Source organism: Nomia melanderi, chromosome 13 (assembly GCF_051020985.1).
Source record: "Nomia melanderi isolate GNS246 chromosome 13, iyNomMela1, whole genome shotgun sequence".
Classification (NCBI taxonomy): domain Eukaryota; kingdom Metazoa; phylum Arthropoda; class Insecta; order Hymenoptera; family Halictidae; genus Nomia; species Nomia melanderi.
The window spans coordinates 951,969-970,800 of record NC_135011.1 but is presented as its reverse complement, the minus strand read 5'-3'; the positions used below and the strand labels follow the sequence as shown (position 1 = coordinate 970,800).

The following is an 18,832-nucleotide window of genomic DNA, read 5'->3' as shown; positions in this document are numbered from 1 at the left end:
GCGCCGCACTTTCCCGACGACAGAAGCGATTCGACGCGTAAAAAGCCGGCGAGATCCGACCGGAGGAAATCAGGTCGCGCGCGATGTCGAATCCCTTCACGATTCCCCATTGGCCGACGTATAAGGCGATCCCATTCTTCCTTATCATTCTCATTCCCTTACGGGGAATCGTGAAAAGTGCGCAGTTGTCCCGTTGCTGCGCGCTGCAACTCAAACTACACTAAACCTATTAAAACACTCAATATCAAACGTTTCCTTCTAAAATCATCGACATTTCTGCGACAAACAAAAGAAGATTGATTTCATACAGTAAAACTATAAAATTTGATACTTAACCCTTTGCACTCCACAAATTTTCACTGGAAATACTCAGTACTTCGACATTTTCCAAAATTGATTTGACAAGAAGTCGCACAGTGAGGAAGGAAACTATTTTCTTTCAATATTTCATATCAATGCATCATACAAAGTTGAATATTAAACCTCAAACTTTACAATTTAGCTGTGTCAAATCAATTGGCTGAGAGTCACCTCTCGAGTGCAAAGGGTTAAACTTCGTGCAATGCATCAATTTGAGAAGCATTCAAACAAAGCTTCGTCCCTCGATGCGTGATTTCTCGAGTTTCGCAAAATATCCTCTCTTCAGAAAACGTTAAAATATTTCTAACTTCCGAGTGCAAAGGGTTATTAGAATTATCAACGCTCGACGAACATCCACCGAATAACTCAATACAATCGACAAATTTTCAGATTTCATTTCGTTCGACACTTGTCCTTCCATCGACAAGTGTCAAACGAAATGACACAGAGACACCCGGTACATAGCCTGCAGCACGTGCAGCGCACACGCTCGGCCGGTTCGCCCGAACAGCCCGTCAACCGCGTTCCGCCACGTCGCGCGAGCGGCTCGGAGGGGTTGAAAAATGGCGCGCGCCATTCTTCGTTGGGGGACCGCGGTAAATAGAATAGCATCGTTCCCAGCGTGCCGTTTCCTTCGGAATATCGTCCACGCGATCGTTTCCACGGTCGGATTACACGGAAGTGGAGCGCGCGATCGTCGCGTAACAGGCGAAGGAGAAAATTTTTATCGAGCGGCCCGTTTCTCGTTGCAGGGGCACACCACTTTCTACGTATTAAAGCTGCCAGGTAAATTAAAGGAGTTTCTGCGCCGGTGTACCGTTTCCGTGCACGCTCCCGTCCTCGGGATAAATTGGAGCGTCGGGCGACCACGGCGAAACGTAGGAGCTTTCGTTAATTAAGTGCCTCCGCTAGGAGATTGCGAGGCGGCATTAAGGCTCCGTCCGTTACAATCCGCTCCGAAATAAACTCGGCGGACTGACGTTTAACGCGCTCGCCGCTGCTGCGGCGGACATCGACGACAGGGGTTTCGAAACGAGAGAACAATTATAGCTTGTACGACAACCGACGGATACGAATGTTCGGCAGAGTGAGTAACTGGATAATAATGCGACGTGACAATCGCGATGCCAAAGAATTCGCAGCTCTTCCTTTTGTCTGCGGACGGCATAAGCGATACGAGACGCTGGTTTTCGTGGCTGCAAGAACCAGGTCGGGAAATCTATTTTAATTTAAGAAAACGATCTTTATATTGTGCGCAGGTTGAATTTCAGCTACTAGAAACGATACATTTTTAACCCTTCGAACTCTGTAGGCTCGAATATCGCAGCAGTTGTAATATTGAACATTCTAACGAATCTTAAGGAAACCACCCTAAAATTATTCGACTTTCCACACATCCAAATTTCGCACTGAGAAGGAGAATAAAAGACCAAAGAGATGTTACAGCATTTCTTATTTTCGCTAGGAATACTATAAAAATTAGTTGCAGTTGCTGATAAATTACGAAACAACCTGGAGAGCTAAGAGTCATCGATCAAACCGAAATTTGCAACAGAAAAGAATATTTATTGTTCCATTTCTAAGCAGGCAATAACAGAAGAAGCAGTTAGAAGGATAAATAAACTTCATTTGATAAGAACCGATATTTTTTAGAAACGCGATCACTGCCGATCAAACGGTTAACTGCTTCTCACCCTCCACAACCGAATATTTCATGCAACGATCATTTCGGCTGGACGAGTCCTGAAAGTCCGATTGATTCTTGCCAGGGGAACCGGTTGTCTAATGTCGGCGCGGATCGTTCCAGCCGCGAGAGGCCAAAACGTCCGAGTAATCCTTACCGCGGGGAACCGGTTATCTAACGCCAGACTCGGCAACAATGATTGCGGTCCGATCCGTCGTCTCCCAAGGTAAGCCGCGAGTGCGTTCACGCGAAACGAGCATAACAGTGGCATTAACATAATCCCACGCGAGCGTGGTGCAGCGCGCCGAGCGACGAGCGTCTGTGTTCAGCTCCTCGGGAGGACCGGTTTTTGCGCGGCGAGGCGCGATGCGGAGAGGACGCCGATTCGCTGGCTCGCGATCGCGTGATCCCTCTCGTAACGGGGAAACGGAGAGACGCGTGTAAACGCGAGCGCAGGTGAACGATCTACGGCGATCCGCGATCGACAGCGCACCGTTTCGTTCTCTGCGCGCCGTGCGGCCGCTTCTGGGGACCCCGAAATTTCACTGTTCGCATAACGGAAATCGAAAGTTACCGATCTGTCGCTGAGTCTGCCAATGATTTTCATCCGATAAAAATTCTGTGCGAATAAATTACGTTTCTGTTTATACAACGTTGGAATCGAAACGCAACGTATGCATTGTCACTGAAAAATCTTCGTAGTTTCCCCATAATGTAAACAAATGTAAACAAATCTGTAATTATCATATTCTTAGCTCTATACTTTACAAGTTTTGTCCGAAGCATTTCGTTCTATCACGCTCGATCTCCGATTGATCGCCGACCGATCGCGCGATCGTCGCAGCGCGCGTTCCCATTTCTCGAAACGGCCGACCTTCGCCGGGATGAAGCGGCTTGCAAATCGCGAGGCATTGTCGTCCCACACGCGAGTCTCTTCCGCGCAGTTTCTGCGGCCAACCGCGGACTCTGCCAAGGTTTTTGAACCGCTGCGCAGCGCAGTTGCCGAACTATGCGCGATCGTGGGCTCGGACGTGGCAGCCGGCCGGCAATTATGCGCCGAGGCCTCGGATCGGAATTCGGTTCTTACGAGCTTCTGCGCAATCGGGCGTCGATGCGGCGGAATGTGGGTGAAGCGAGGCTGCGCACGGGAGGGACCCGTGGCACTCGGTTCAGATAACAGAAGTCTTAGATAATGGCTGTCGACGGCACAAAGAGGTCTCGGCGCAGCGAGGGCTCTAATGGAGTCTAATTGCAACGGAAAACCTGCGCGCAGCGACGCTGCGACAAAGGCTGATTGTAACGTGACCTGGACTCGAGCTCGGTGTGTAACATGGCAACCGGTCTCTCGGATCGTTAGCGTAAAAAGGCGCCGCGAACGTCAAGGCCGTTCGTTCGCGTCGACCGGGAGCTGCTCTTCGGCGGCGCAAAAAGTCTCGGTCGACCGAGGACCACCGCGAAACTCGGCGCGCCGTGAAAATCGGCTGGCCGCGGCGCGTCCGCGACCTTACGAGGCCGCAGAAGTAACAGCTTCTTCTCGCGGCGGCGACGCATTCTATTTATAATGGTTTATCTGACCGAAGGCACGGCTCGAAGGAGCCGAGCGAAGCTACTGCACTTTCCAAGACCTCGACGCGCGGCCGCTCGCGAAAGGAGCGACAGCGCAGGCGGTCGAAACAACGCGTTTGTTGAGCAACTGACTCATGGAAAATCCTTAGCGCCCCTCTTTCGCGGCTCGTTATCGTCGTTACTCATCCCGTTCGCCGATAGTATTGTCTTCGGTGCTATTTCCGTGCGCACAGACGTTCCCCGATAATAAATAACAAGCCTAATCGCGCAGATAAACGAGTTTGCGGGGATGGAACGGGCTTCAAGCGAGATCTCGATGATTGTTGCCTGTCGATCGGACGATTTTGCGTTGCTCACGCTGCTCGATGCCTTTTGCGAAGTGTACACTCGCGATTGGCAATGAGAATCTTGATATTTCTAGTGGATGTTCGAACTGTACCGGAGATACCGCTTTATCGCTTTCATTGATTCGTTTAGTTTCCTCGATTCGTTTCTTGCTCTTCCCCAGTTTCCAGCTTTTCCGCTTTCAGAATGATTTTACAGTTTATTCAGATGTTATATCAAGTGTAAACAGTTTCTATTTTTCTCTTGATTACTCGCGAATGCTTAAGCGATAGAGAACAAGGAAACTAGACAACGAAAGAAATCATTCGTTTGCAACGTAGTATCAAATTTGAACAAATCTAGAGTTAGGATATAGAGGATGCATTATTTATGCGTAATAGCATGAAGATATCGAACGTAAAACGCATCGATTCGAAAGGACAATGGGACACGCGAGCCGTTCCCGCACACGTGCTCCGTGACCCACAAACGCGAGCAGCAGGGGCCGTAAACATGGCGCACGGAAAACGCGGCCGCTCGATGAAACCAGTTGCGCGTCTCCGCGTGAAATTCGAGCGGTAATAGACGAGGGATGAATGAAAGGGACGAGATCTGCCGGCGGAAGGAAGAGGAATCCGATGAATGACGATTGATCCGCGGATCTTCACGCGGGATCCCGTGTTCGTGGATTATTCTGTCGAAAACCAGAGCAAGGCAGAACTATCAAAATTTGAAATTAGAATTTGTACTGCTATGCGAAATATTTGAATAGTTGCTTAATTCATCTGTAAATTATCGGTCAGTTAGTTTCAAACCTTGTCGACTGTATCTCGTCGGAAAATGCTGAGTATTTCCTGTGCAAAAACACTAGTTTTATTAGTTTTATCTAGTTTCTTACTAGAAATATTCAACATTTCTTTACGAGGCGAAGACGATCTGAGACTAATTCGAAGAGAAACCAGTACATTGAACAAAGCTTTTATTCCAATGTTCCACGCATCCACACATTATACAAAGCTCAACATTAAATATCACATTCTATAGTTCTGTGTCAAATCAAGTGGTGAGAGTCACCTCAAGTTCAAAGGGTTAAGACGAAGGAGCAATACCTCGCCCAGATTGTTCCACAGAAATCCTCGAAACCAGGAAGTTCGATGAATCCCTACCGGAATACAATAAAACACCCCAAAAATCACGCGCATAGTTCATTAGTAACGACGAGACTGACCTTATTGCAGCTGTAATTAATATAGACTCCCTTGAGCTCGTCTTCGGTGGACAGTTCCGTGTTGGGGCTGTTCGGAGGGCTCTTCGGGCTGGAATAAACATTTCACAAATTTTACAAAATCTCACCCTCCCGCCGCCCCCGAAAAACGTCGCATCCGCGCGCGGATCGCCTTTTCCGCGGCGAACGAGGATGATCCGGTCATCGATAAGAACGTCGATGCCGTATCATCGTCTGACCTCAGTCGTACGATTCTCTCTACCGTTTCCCGATGTTTTTTCCACCGGTCTCGCGGAACTGCGAGCGATAATGCGAGCCTCTAGTCGCATGACCTCATCGAACATCTGCGCCTCGGCCGACTCAAGGCTCCGCGAGGCGGGTAAGCGCCTCCGATCCCCGCGGCGAGGATCGCGATTCAATCCCGGGCTGGGAGTTCGTTACCCCGATTATCTGGAAACTCGATCGGTCCCCGCGGATGACGCGCGGTCGCGCGCTGTTATCTGTGACGTCGGTGCGTAATTAAACGCGACCGACCTTGGAGGAGCGCTATCGCCGGCCGCTAGGAAAAACTCGGGAAAGAAACTGCGTCGCAAACAGCTAGCTTTCCTCGGCGAGCGCCTCCACTCGCGACTCCCAGCCTGAAACACACGTATCGACCGAAACTCGGGGACCGGAATCTACGTTTCAGCGAGAAGACCGAGGTAACTCGTGGAAATTCCGGAATTGAAGGTAGAACATTCCATGGAAATTAGGCTTTCACAGGTCTGATGCGTCTCCGAAGACAAGCTCGACTGGAGTAAATTATCCGCGACTCTGATGAACGAAACGATGATCGTAGTAGCTCGAAAATAAGAGTACACGAGCGAGCAACTCCTAAGCTGAAAAACTCGATATCGACAGAAACTCAGGAACTAGAATCTACGTTTCAGCGAGAAGACCGTGGTAACTCGTGAAAATTCCGGAATTAAGGGTAGAACATTCCATGGAAATTCAGCTTTCGCGGGTCTGAAGCGTCCCCGAAGACAAGCTCGACTGTAGTAAATAACGACGATCGTAGCAACTCGAAAATGCGAGTACACGAGCGAGCAACTCGGATTTATTTGAACACGGTCGAGTCCGAGCACTGGAATTCGGAGTGCAGCGAAGGATGCACGGACATAAAGGTCGCTCGGAAGGCGAAAAAGAGACGAGAAGAAAGTCGGATCCGCGGCGAGAGCCGGTTTGTTTGCCCCCCATCCTCCGGCGGGTCCTCGCAGCGTGCAACGCCCACGAACACAAAGAAGACCGGCCAGAAAAAGATCCCCGAGGCATCGGAGCGTGTGCGCCTCTCCTCGGCGTCCTCTGACTCACGCGACCAGTCGGCTATTCTTTCTTTTCCACGGCGGTTAATACGCCCAAGCGGAACCAGACTTTCCAGCGCGCGATATACTCGAACCTTCTCTCCGTCCCGGCTTCCCGTAGACTCGATTTCATAATAGAGCCACTGTCTACTGGCCGGCCACTGCCCCCTGCCACTCTCTAACGCTGCCAATCAATTCGAGAGGCCGTTCGCGTGTTCTCCGACTTCTTTCCTCGTCGTTTCTTTTTTTCGAGTGCACTCTCGATTATGATTGATACAACCACTTCGTCGTTAACCGCCTGATTTATGGTAACGCAGGATGAATGATTTGTTGAGGGCGAGGTCGCATTGCGACGGACCTGCGCCGGGATGTTTGGGAAATAGTGTGACTGCGTTTAAGATTGGTTGTACGAAGAGTGAAAGAATGTCGGTGAGTGTTGCTCAATACGAGTGTCAGTTGAACGGCGTAAAACAAAAAATACGTCGAGAAGAGATCGCGACATACGTGACAGTTGTCTCTTCAATTATGGCGAAGTAGTTGTGTCGATCACGGTTGGAAAATAAGTCGTAGGGCGGGTCAATGTTCTACCTTAACCCTAGGTAACAACACTAGATTTACGGAACGAGTTGACTCATACCGAATTTTATAAACATTATTCATATGTCAGGGTCAATTGATCGAGAGTTACGCAAACATGTATTCTAATCGTTTACTTTCAAACCTTTAATTGTCAACATCTACTAAATCTCCATAAATCTAGTGTTACATTAATGTTACTACGTAACTAGACATTCGACTCATGGACTACGAATTACAGATGCATTTTTCTATATTCATTTCAAAGTAGCGCAGCTTAATTAGAAGAAAAAGGTGCATTAACGTTTGTAGTCTCGGTGCTAGAAGTGTGCTCCTGCGTTCGAATTCGACAATGGAGAAAATTGCTGGACTATTCAGACGAATGTTCAGTTGTCTAGAGTTAAGGCTCCCTCACAAACTTCCTATGGATCAGTCGTCCAGAGTTTCTGTACTCAAACGAAACGTGAACAATCCCGAAAACCGCCACGCTGTTTCCTCGCTGTTGCTCCCCTTTTTACTGGCTATCAGCTATGGAACCGTTCCAAGGTGCGCGGAATGTCTTACCTATCTCTGGGAGTGTCCCTGCGGGACGAGGCGAGCGAATGCCTCGCGGACGACTGTGTGGAATCCCTTTGTGCCTCCCTGAGGAGCCGCAGATACTCCTCGCCGCCGCTGCTGAACGGTAATGGCGTTACCCTGTCGGGCACCGGGTTCAGCTCCACCCATGAGTCTGCAAGCAAAATGGGGCAACGTTACTTTCGATGGTCCGCAGGTACTGAGCCATTAGTCGAGAAAGTCGCCAACCCATTGCAGACGTCCATAGCTGTCCATTTCACGAATTGTACTCTAATGCGTTTGTTTATTTTTGAAAAATACACTGAACAAAAATGGCGTGACGGTCTAGATAACATGCTAGTTAATTCTATGTACGATTTTTCATGACTCGAGCTAGTCGAAACGAACAATTGCAGAAAACTGCGCTTCTGGGCATGGTTTTAGAATGGTGTGCGACGATGGCGATTTTCCATGGCCTGGATAGGTCGAAACTACGATTTTAAAGCTAACAGTGTACGGCAATTGTTCATATTAATTTTAACCAGTTAACTGTGGGGTTTTTGGAAAAACCTCTCGTTTTGCGCGCAATGCAATCGAAAAATGGAGCGTGCACTCGTCGAACGCAGGAGGATTATTCGAACATATTCCCATATTATAAATAATACTATCTAATGCGGTGACGTTCAGCTACATGGACGTGCAGTTATAGTAATGCAATTCAATCGAATGATTTAATATTTGATTTTTTCCATTTTGTGTATTTTCCGCCATGAAATCGTGCGGCGTTCAAAGTGTTAATAAAAGATCAAAGCGAAACAAAGAATTACATGTTTATGTGAGAAAATAAAGAATTCGCTGGAAGAATTAGTGTCAAGCTTTATGACGTGTATACTCGTCACAAGTTAACTAATTAATCATTATAAACGGCGCGATGGTTGTACTGTAAAAGTGCCACTATAGAACGAAATGAACTTTATTTACTCTCCCTTTGAATGATTTATTTTTACTACCTGCTTAGAAACGGAACACGACCGCCCGTTTACAATCTTCCCAGGTAAAAATAGAAAAGCTTCCGAACCGAGACGGAATCTCGAAAATCCGTTTTCGACCGTTTTTGTAAAGACCCGCGGCACTCAAACGGTTGAGTACACAACGAAGACACCTGAGTCATCCCTCAGAGCTCTAGACCCGGGGAAATGCTCCGAGGTGTATACACAATCCGCTTTCCTATTGATTTCCCGGCAGACCCTGGGAAACCCGCCCCTCGCGCGGTAATAGCTTTGTAACGACGGTAATCTTCGGGAAGTAAAAGTCGTGGGGACTGCGGTATTCACAGCGGAAAAGGCGTCGCTGATTGCTTGCCCCCTCGTTGCGGCAGGTGCTCGAGGGACTCAGGTGTTCGTGCTCGACAATGGAACGCGGGGCTCCCGGCGTCGCTCGTTTCAATGCGCAATTGTGAAATGGACGTTTCGCGAAATGGGGATTAGAATAATGCGGGGTGTCGTTAATCGATAGATGAGCTCTGAAGACGAATCGAAGAACAGAATAAAATAACGGTGGAAAGAAGACACGAGTTTCGTTGACCCTTTGAACTCCGTAGGCTCCAATATTGCAGCAGTAATATTAAATATTTTGAATGAATTATATTGTGTTAAGAAAACTACCTTAAGATTATTAGATCTTCCAAATACAAAGTTTGTACTGAGGGAATTAGAGGTCTAAGAAATGTTATCATTGTTAATTTTCAGTAGGACCACTATCAGATTCGAGTTGCTGACATATCACAAAACTGTGGAATTCTAAGGGTTAATAGAGTAAATTAAAGATCGTTTGAAATCCCTACAATAATGTGCATGGAATAATTAGGTAGATAAAATAGGAACGCCGCTATTACAGAAACAGGTTGCTGCAACTGGTCGGCGATTCCAGTATCAAAAACGCTACGAATGGGTTGTCGCGCGATAAAAATCCAGTTCACGTTAAAACCGAGTCGGTCGGTGAATAGATTTACTATGTAGTAATGGGATACTTCAACGTGGAACTGGTAATGCGGTTTAATTGGAGCTCGATCTTGATCGCGCCGAACGACTTCATCCGCGAGCGCCGGGGAAAAAGAGGATTCCGAATCGGAAAATCGTAAACGCCTGTTCGCGGCAACGTAACTGCCGATCGCGGTCGCCCATTATCGAGCAATCTGATTCGATTACGAGAGAAGTTCAGGGACAAGGTCCGTTAGATCGACGTAGCAATCGCGGAACGAGCTGCGTCACCGAAGACTACGCTTGACCCCGTGCGGACCGACAATATGGCGGATCCGGCCGCCGCCAAGGCGCGCCGCGAGACTTTCTGCCCTTCGTGGACAAACTTGTAAACGAATAATGTGATTATGCACAGAAGAGATTCAAACACTGTTCCCTCTTCCTCTAGTATTTCGAAATTCAGTCCATTTATCGATGTTTCCTGATTTTTTGTAGATTTCAATGGAATAAATGATATTCGTGTTCTAGAAATCACAGTTTATTTTAAAGTATAACGTTAGCTTCTCAAAGTAATATATTTGAAAAATTATTTCGTTTTACTGACAGGTTAATGACCGCAAGGTGACGTGCCTATTCTAACGTATGTTTACGCCCTCGCGGCTTTTTGTATTTATTTGGTTTTCCTATTGTCTGTTTGGCTGTCAGGTTAACGACCGCTACAAATGGAATAGCTGATATTCTTTTCAACTTAGCATCGGCCTCCGAGACTCACGTAACTCAGTTTCTTGCCGGAAGTTTCGAGAATTCCAAGCTTGTCATAAATACAGCTGAGAACACGAGTGACACAAGTAGTAATTACATCTCCTCCCGTTCACCTGGATAATTAATCGACTAATTAGAGCGATCGGAAATCTTCCGCGCTACGAGGAAACGCGTGCACAGTTCCACGTACACAGCCCCGACGCGAAGGCGATTACATAAGGAAAATGAATCGATCGAACGGCAAAAACGTAATGCTACGGAAGTTTATGCTCCAATTGTGGTCGGTTCCATTGAGTTTCTCGTGTAAATTCCATGCGGTTTGCTCGTCGCGTGGAGCACCACGAAACCGGACAGAGATTCTGTCGCGAATCGGTGATTCATCGGCCACTCTCCTCGCAGAGTTCCCTGTTAGCGAGGATCTATAATTTTCAGTCTCCCCCTCGTATCGCATGATGAGCGTATAACCGGGGGAAATTCAACCGGGAAGCTCTATCAGTGAACTATTACCTTGTAAATAACCCGTGGTGATTAGTAAATTCGTCGATTAACGCAATAGTAGCTCCTATCGCGGTTTGTCGCTGACAGTCCATTAGGAAATTAAAAGAATTTGATACTTATTCGATTTAAACTCGAAACGTTTTAATTGGAAATATTTTCCGACGAGATATAGACGTTGTTCGAAACTTAATGATTCACAGATAAATTGCAGCAAAGCTATTTTATTGAAATATTTAAATTTAATTTAAAGTACTAAATATTCAGCTTCATAGTTTTGCTGCATCAAATCGAGTGGTGAGTCACCTATCGAGCGCAAAGCCGTACGATGCCTTCAACGGATGAAGCTGAATTATATATTGATTACCTAATTAATAGAAAACAGGGAAACTACATGCTAATCTCTTGCTGTTTCACTAATTAAATCATTCGTTCGCGACTTAGTCTTCCAAATAAAAATATTCCATCTCGCTGAAAGGGTTAACCCTTAGCACTCCGTTCTTTTGTAATCTATCAGCAACTGCAACTAATTTTTGCAACATTTCTTCTTTTATTTTCCTTAGCACAAAATTTGGATGTGGAAAATCGAATAATTTTAGGGTAGTTTCTTTGATTCATTAAAATATTTAATATTAGAACCGGTGCAATATTCGAACCTACAGAGTTCAAAGGGTTAAAAGTGTTCGAACTGTTGAAATTGGTCGGTCGGGAAGTGCAGCCGATAAGACGGCCGTTCCGCGACGCATTTCATTTCCTTCGGAGATCCGCGTTTCCTTCTGCTCCAATTAGTCATGTTGCAAAAACGTCTTCTCGCCGAGATAACGCAATCGCATCTCGCAACCGTGGGCGGCCCCAGTGAAATACCGGCGACACGCGCGCGCGCTATCGATCCGGCCGAACGCGAGCAGTGGTCATCGGACGGCGATCGATGATTTCATCGTGGATCGTTTTCTTTTTTGCGGGAATCGAGATACGGGGGAGTGGGTTTTTAATTGACCGTCTCGGATGTTCCGCGAGGAGAAGCTGAACGGAGACGGATACGTGACTCCCGGCACGTTCATTCCAATTTTTCTCGGATTCCCTCCAGTGTACACTCATCGCTTTTTGCTTGTGTTAATTAGCGATGCAAATATCGGATAACGCTTAAATTACAAGCTACGCTTCTGTCGTAACTCTGATAACGAAGATGCAACTGCGGCAGATCACTCGGCAATTTTTAGAATTTTCCTTCATTGACTTTTTCGATTTGTCACTGCCTTCCTTTTATTGCTAGAATATTTATCAAACCCCGTTTCGAAGTGTATCAATTAAAGCATCCTATCAGCAACCCACTTTGATCGATCCCATTATTCACGCATTTTTAATTACATTTAAATTGCTTGAACCGACAGAAATTATCATACTCGGAGGTTTCTCACTAAAAATGTTTATTTTTTGACGAAGATATTCCTTGAAATTTTAAGGGAAATCACAAGTATATTGAGCAAAGCTATTTTATTCCAATATTTCACGTATCAAGTTATAAAGTTCAATATTACATATCAAAGGGTTAACCCTTAGCACTCCAGGTTGTTTTGTAATCTATCAGCAACTGCAACTAATTTTTATAGTATACCTAGCGAAAGTGAGAAATGCAACATTTCTTCTTCTATTTTCCTTCTTAGTACAAAATTTGGATGTATGGAAAATCTAATAATTTTAGGGTAGTTTCTTTGATTCACTAAAATATTTAATACTATAACTGGTGCAATATTGGAGCCTTCCGAGTGCAAAGGTTTAAAACGAATAAAAATTCCTTTCGAAGGCGTGCTGTGTTTGTCCGGCAGTTTCCCGTCCTTCTATACCCCGACACTATGCCCCGTTTAACTTCATTGATCGGTTGAAGCACGTCTTCTCGCATCCGCTACTTCTTCGTAACTCAATGAATGCAACAAAATTGGCTTACATTGGAACTTGTACGTCGACTACGCCTACACCTGTTCCTCGATAGAATTCTCTGCTACCTGTTCGTTTATGCAACGATTCTCGGCGCCGCTATTCGCCATTCCAGACAAAGCAACATCAGTCGATTAACTGTCCCGTTTAATTAACCATTACCGATCACTCCGTTAGTCGCCTGTTAACCTTTATCCAAACATTCCCAACTATCCTAGCCCGACGAATTTAATTATCCAAGTCGAAGGGGGTAAAACGAACGGTCCCGATGACATCACTCGCCGCTCCGTTTTATTAACTTCGTATCAGCCGCGCTGCAAGCCGATAAGCCGCGATACACGCGTCGCGCGTGTTCGACATGAAATATCGCCGCGATGGTAAACAGCTCGGCTCGCTTTCGAGGCAATCGACAATCGTTGTTTCGTGTTTTGTTCGTCGTTCGCGAAACGCGAGGCGCCGTTGACGTTCCGCGTCAAATTACCGGTGATTAACCTCTTGCATTTAACACTAAAACTACCAGAGGGGTCGAACGACTCTGATGTCTTCTTTTCGCAATTGTTAGAAAGGTAACGAATGTTCCTCTGAGAAATTATTAAAGAAATCCATTCAGCAAATTCAATTGTAAATCAATTGAACAGATGCACTCTTGGAGTTTCTATAAAATTTTCAAAAGTCAATTGATCTATTCTCTTAGAAACATTCTAAAAATTTGAAACCAAAGCTAAAATGGTCTCGGACACCGATCTAGACCGAATAGTTCGCTGCAGCTACGCGCTGTCTCAAGAAATGGTGCGGATAGACATGGAGAGACTTCGAAGACTGGTAATGCTGTCGTGCAGCGAACGAAATCATCGACAAAGAGGGTCCAGTGAAAGGGAGCACCGGAGAAAGGTGAAGAAACGAAAATGTGCCTGCTACGCGATCGAAGAATGAGATCACAGCTCTCGGAGCGGGAACGAGCGAACAAAGAGCTCTCACAGGCACCGACAAAGCGGGCTTTCAATTACACTCCCCTGGCACGGTCCGCCATCTTTCAATTCCGAAGATACTCAAACGCAGCTCCAACCGATTCCTCGACGACGAAACGAAAAGTCGGAAAGCTGGCGATCCTTTGTTGGCTCCTCGTCGAGACCTTACCAAATAGCGATAAATAACGGAGCAGCTATTTATGAAATTTTGAAGCTCAACCCTTTGCACTCCAAAGGTGTCTTTCAGTCGCCACTCGATTGGCGCATCAAAATTGTAAGATTTCGTATTTAACATTAATGTGGAAATAAAATACCATTGTTCCCCTTATTTTGAATAGATCCCTCGTTGAGTTAGTTGAAAAAAACATCACCTATATCTCATAAATTGAATATTTCTAGTGACAAATTTTTGGAGTGCAAAGGGTTAATTACTCGGAGTACCTTAAGCCGCGATCGCTCGAGCTGTAGACGAAAAGGAGGAACGTGGTCGGGATGAACGCACGAAAATTGCCAGGAAACGTCACGTGCCGCGGAATCACGGCGGGTAGGTGGCCTTAATAAATTGAATTAAGGTCCGCCAACGGGTGGCGCGGTTAAAAATAGACGCGAACGTGTCCCCCTTTTCATCGGGCCGTCATCTCGATCCGACGTACCAAGAGACGCGCCGGCCGACGACAACGAGACACGCCAACGATCGACGGAGCAAGTGTCTCCGCTAAAAATAGACGAAAACCTCCCTCCGTTGTCTGTAGAAAAAACATTTTCCCTTCTCCCCCCGCCCCTGCCGCCGGGTTCCGAGCACCTTATCGCTTCCGCCGCGATAACGGCTGGGAAAACAATCGAACGAGAGGAGGAATCGACCAACAATACGGAAGTATTGGAAATGCCGATGAAACGGTGTATATTTCACAGCGCGACTTTGTAACTTCGAAAACATGTCTAGCTCTTTTAACCTTCTATGGGTCGAAACCTATGCAACACAAAATTAATAAATATCCACATACGAATTAACAATGTATTCAATGCGATACTTTCATCAGACGAATGTATCTAACTTTCAAATTACGACATTAACACTAGGTTTTCAGAAGTCAATTGAACTGCTCGGTAGTTTTAGCGTTAAATTCTCGAACGATGACTCGACACTCAAAAGTAAGTTGGCCTCCGCTTTCCTTCGCAAGAAAAGTCTCTTGAATCGCGTGACGAAGTCCAGATACGTCTGGTTGCCTTCCTATCGCCTGTTTAGACTAAACGCATACGAACGTTGGTCCATTTTTGCTTTCGATAGCTTACCATTGGCAAGAATTCAACGGGAAGAATAAGAATACCCGTTTCTCGGCCAATCGCGACGGAAGTTTTCGTGTTCCGCTGGTAGGGAAGATAAAAATTATCGGTATCGGGCGAATTACGAACGGAAACGCCATTACGCGTCGCCGCTTCCGTTCTACAGGTTCGTGGCTCCGCTGCAGAAGAAACCGGTCGGCGATTATGCGCCGCAACGATGCGGCGGAGCATTGAAATCGAAACCGAGCGTGAATATTCATCGCGTGCAGCGAAACGCTGAATGGCAGGAGGGTAAGAGGTAGATCGATTCAAGCGACGATCGTCTCGCGGCTGAAAACTGCGCGCTCGAGGGATCCTTCGTTTCCGACTCCGGAAAATTCGACGTTGACGCGCGAACAAATGATTTCTCGGAGCATTCGTTAACCAGTTAACTGTGGAATTTAGTTGGAAAAACCTCTGCGTGCAGTAAAATCGAAAAATGGAGCGCGTGCTCGTCGAACGCAGGACGAATGCGCGTAGAGTATATTTTAATGAAAGATCAAAGCGAAACAAAGAATAATTACATGCTTTACACTGAAAGAATTAGTGTCAAGCTTTATGACGTGTAACTCGTCAAACACAGTTGACTGGTTAAACTAGATGCAAGATATTAACCCTTTGACGAATGTCGACATTCTGCTGAGATCAGACACTCGTGTTTGGAATGCCAGGTCGCAAACGAAGGATTTAACTATTCGAACAAGGATATTTCGTCATCTACGATTCAACACTTCTTTCGCAATTATGGGAGAGGCACGGATGATCTGAGAAATTATTCAATAAGTTGATTCAGATGAATGAAATACAGAATGTTCTATTGCTCGGTAGCTTTAGTGTTAAACATTCGACTAATCGGGTAAAATCTGTAAAAGGTTTCGTATACTTCGAGCAATCTTCGTCGGCGAACCGGATATTTCGTTCGAAACGCTTCGAGTGCAAAGATTTCAGTCATGCTTTGACCGGGAAGTAGCTCTTAGGTCAACAGTGGAGGACAGTAACCGAGAGTTCAGCCCGCGAACCTGGCCTTAGGTCAACTTTGTCGCTGTAACAGCGCTTCAGGTGGACTGACGTCACACCGGCGTCGTTCCTGAGCACGGTCACGTAAGCGGCCATTGCTACGGCCACGCGGTTCCCGGAAAGCGAGCATAAATCGGATCGAAACTGTCCCGCCCTTTGCTTGCATTTTTATGGCTGCGATATATTTTAACCGTACAATTTAGTATTTCATTTCTTTTCGTTTAGTTGGCAATGCTGTGAACTAGATAAATGCGTAAATAAGCGAAAACAAAAATGTATACACTCGAAACGCATTAGTAAATCGTCGAGACTGTTGTAATTAAGGTTCTAAGGTTTTATTTTTCTAATCTATCAGCAACTGCAACTAATTTTATAGTATTCCTAGCGAAAATGAGAAATGCTACATTTCTTCTTTTATTTTCGTTATTGTTAAATTACTTTCAAACAACATCGTCTGTCTCATCGGAGAATGTTGAACATTTCCAGTGGAAATCTTTCGAGTGCAAAGGGTTGATCGCGCGTCTCTCCATCGTCGCGAGCAAACAATCGATCGCGAATGCTACCTGTTGTGCGGCTGCATAACGAAAGAAAACATTGCGTCACGGTAATGACTCTCGATAACGCCGCTTCCCTGACGTCGGTCACGTCCCCGGTTTCCCAACGATTTCCATCGAGAGCCGCGGTAACGATGGAGACGACGCGAGAGCGAGGGGAGGAAATCCAACCGCCATTCGTACGGGCGTCCCTGAACTTGGCCGGCCGCCATGTTCCTTCGGGGTTCCGTTTAAATAGAATCCGAGGCTCGAGTGCAGTCGTGGGACACTGACCCAATTGTTCGATATGCCAACGTAAACACGAGGAAACGCTGCTCGTGTCTTCGGGCTTATTATCGCACGTTGCTCCCCGGAATTAACCCTTTGCACTCGAAAGTTTTTCACTAGAAATATTCAGTATTCTTCGTTGAGATACAGACGATGTTCTTTGAAACTAATTAACGAGGAAACATATATAAATTAAGGAAAGTTATTTTATTTCAATAGTCCATATACTGATGCATCATGCAAAGCTTAATATATATAAGACTTTATAATTTTGCAAATCAAATCACGTGGTGACTGAGAACCACCTCTCGAGTGCAAAGGGTCCCTTTAAGGACCGACACTCATTAACACTTTGACTGCGCGTCACCCAAATTCGGCAGTGATTTCGACGTTAATTTTCTTGGCGTACCGAGCAAACCGAATTTTCTTGGATATATGAGATATAAGAAAGATAGTGGAGCAATCGTTAATTGCTCTGGTTAATGAATGTTTTGAGCACGTGGGAGTCGATGAGTTTACATCGCAAAGTGTTAACTATTATTGATATTCTTATGAATTAACGTAATTGAACTATTAGTATTTCTATGAATTAAGCTACAACTGAAGCTAAATTATACATCGAATGTTTAAACAATAGAAAAAAGGAAGCACGCTGATCTCTTGCTGTTGAGTAATTAAATCATCCGTTGCGACTTAGTGTTCCAAATATAAACAAACTACTGACACCGCCGAAAAATACAATAACATTGATAACAACTACATTTGTTTATAACGGGTCAAATTTAACACCGTTCATTAATGCCTAAGAAACTTTATCTTTAACACTTTGATTGCCACGTGATCAAAACTCCCGTGTACTCGAAACAGTTTTCTCCATTAACCAGAAACTGACAAATCAAGAAATTCGGTTTCTTCGATACGTCATGAAAAAAATTAATGTCACCCGAATTCGGGTGACATGGCAGTCAAAGTGTTAAATAATAAAATATTGAATAGCAATGAGAAATGAAAAAAGCGCGGGAAACAGGAGTTATGGCTGATCCCATCGAAACAATCGAACGAAAGAGAATCATTCACGTCGAGATTCGAATGTCAAGAGACACGCAACACGCGACGCTTCAATGTTCAACGGGGATCTATAAAAATCCTAACCATCCCCATGGGTGCAGCGTAATGTTTATTTTCACGAATTCCCTCGGCAGCCAAGGAAACATAAATAAAAGCTATTTTCCCTCGCCCCTGCGCTGTAACCGCGCCTTAAAGCGGGCAACCGTCCGACCGTTACAAAACGATGGTTTTTCAACATGGCGAAAAGACCGCGAATCCGCGACATTTCGAAACGTTGTTCTCTGAAATGTAAATGGAAATGCAAATGCTCCTGTTAACCTTTCGCCTTACAGTAACCTGTCAGACTCGCGAAGATTTTAAAGCAAGCTTAGCATATCGAATGCCAAATGGAATAATTACGATCCAGTTAATTAAACGATGACTTGCGAACTTGTTTTATATTAGAAATAATGCTGCATAATGCTGTGACAATTGGAAAGATTAACGTGCAATAATAAACGATTTAATGGAATATTTATTTGTTTCGTTTTGTGAATTTTATTAAAATCGTGCTAACTAAATATTACAGAATTCCTGTGGGTTTAAATTAAATATCATTCCTTTGTTATCAACTACTTGACCAAACATTGTCACAGAATTTACCTAGATTTTAATTTTCAGTGAATTATTAATAAAGTAGTTGGATCGATCATGAGAATCGCAAGGCAAGAGGTTATTTTCAATCAAATGTTCATCGACAATGTGTAGGTTAACTCTCCCCATGTTTCCATCAAATCCCTTCGTGCTCAATTGATAAGGTTTTCGGTTATCTGCACGGGGTTCATGGTGAAATGA

At 45.3% G+C, this 18,832-nt stretch overlaps 1 protein-coding gene and 1 long non-coding RNA gene across 2 annotated transcripts in view; one reads left to right on the top strand and one right to left on the bottom strand.

The window, feature by feature from the left end:
* The window catches only part of BNIP3 (BCL2 interacting protein 3), a 31,784-nt gene that overhangs the window by 12,023 nt on the left and 929 nt on the right, over positions 1–18,832 (bottom strand). The window contains exons 2-3 of the mRNA XM_031986641.2: positions 7,640–7,805; positions 5,163–5,250 (exon numbers count right to left, since the gene is read on the bottom strand). Of these exons, the coding sequence (XP_031842501.1) occupies positions 5,163–5,250; positions 7,640–7,805 (254 nt within the window). The remainder of the gene's footprint in view (positions 1–5,162; positions 5,251–7,639; positions 7,806–18,832) is intronic.
* On the top strand, positions 1,031–1,958 carry LOC143175187 (uncharacterized). Its single transcript, XR_012999915.1, has 3 exons — positions 1,031–1,146; positions 1,273–1,569; positions 1,673–1,958. It is a non-coding gene; the product is annotated as an uncharacterized LOC143175187 (long non-coding RNA).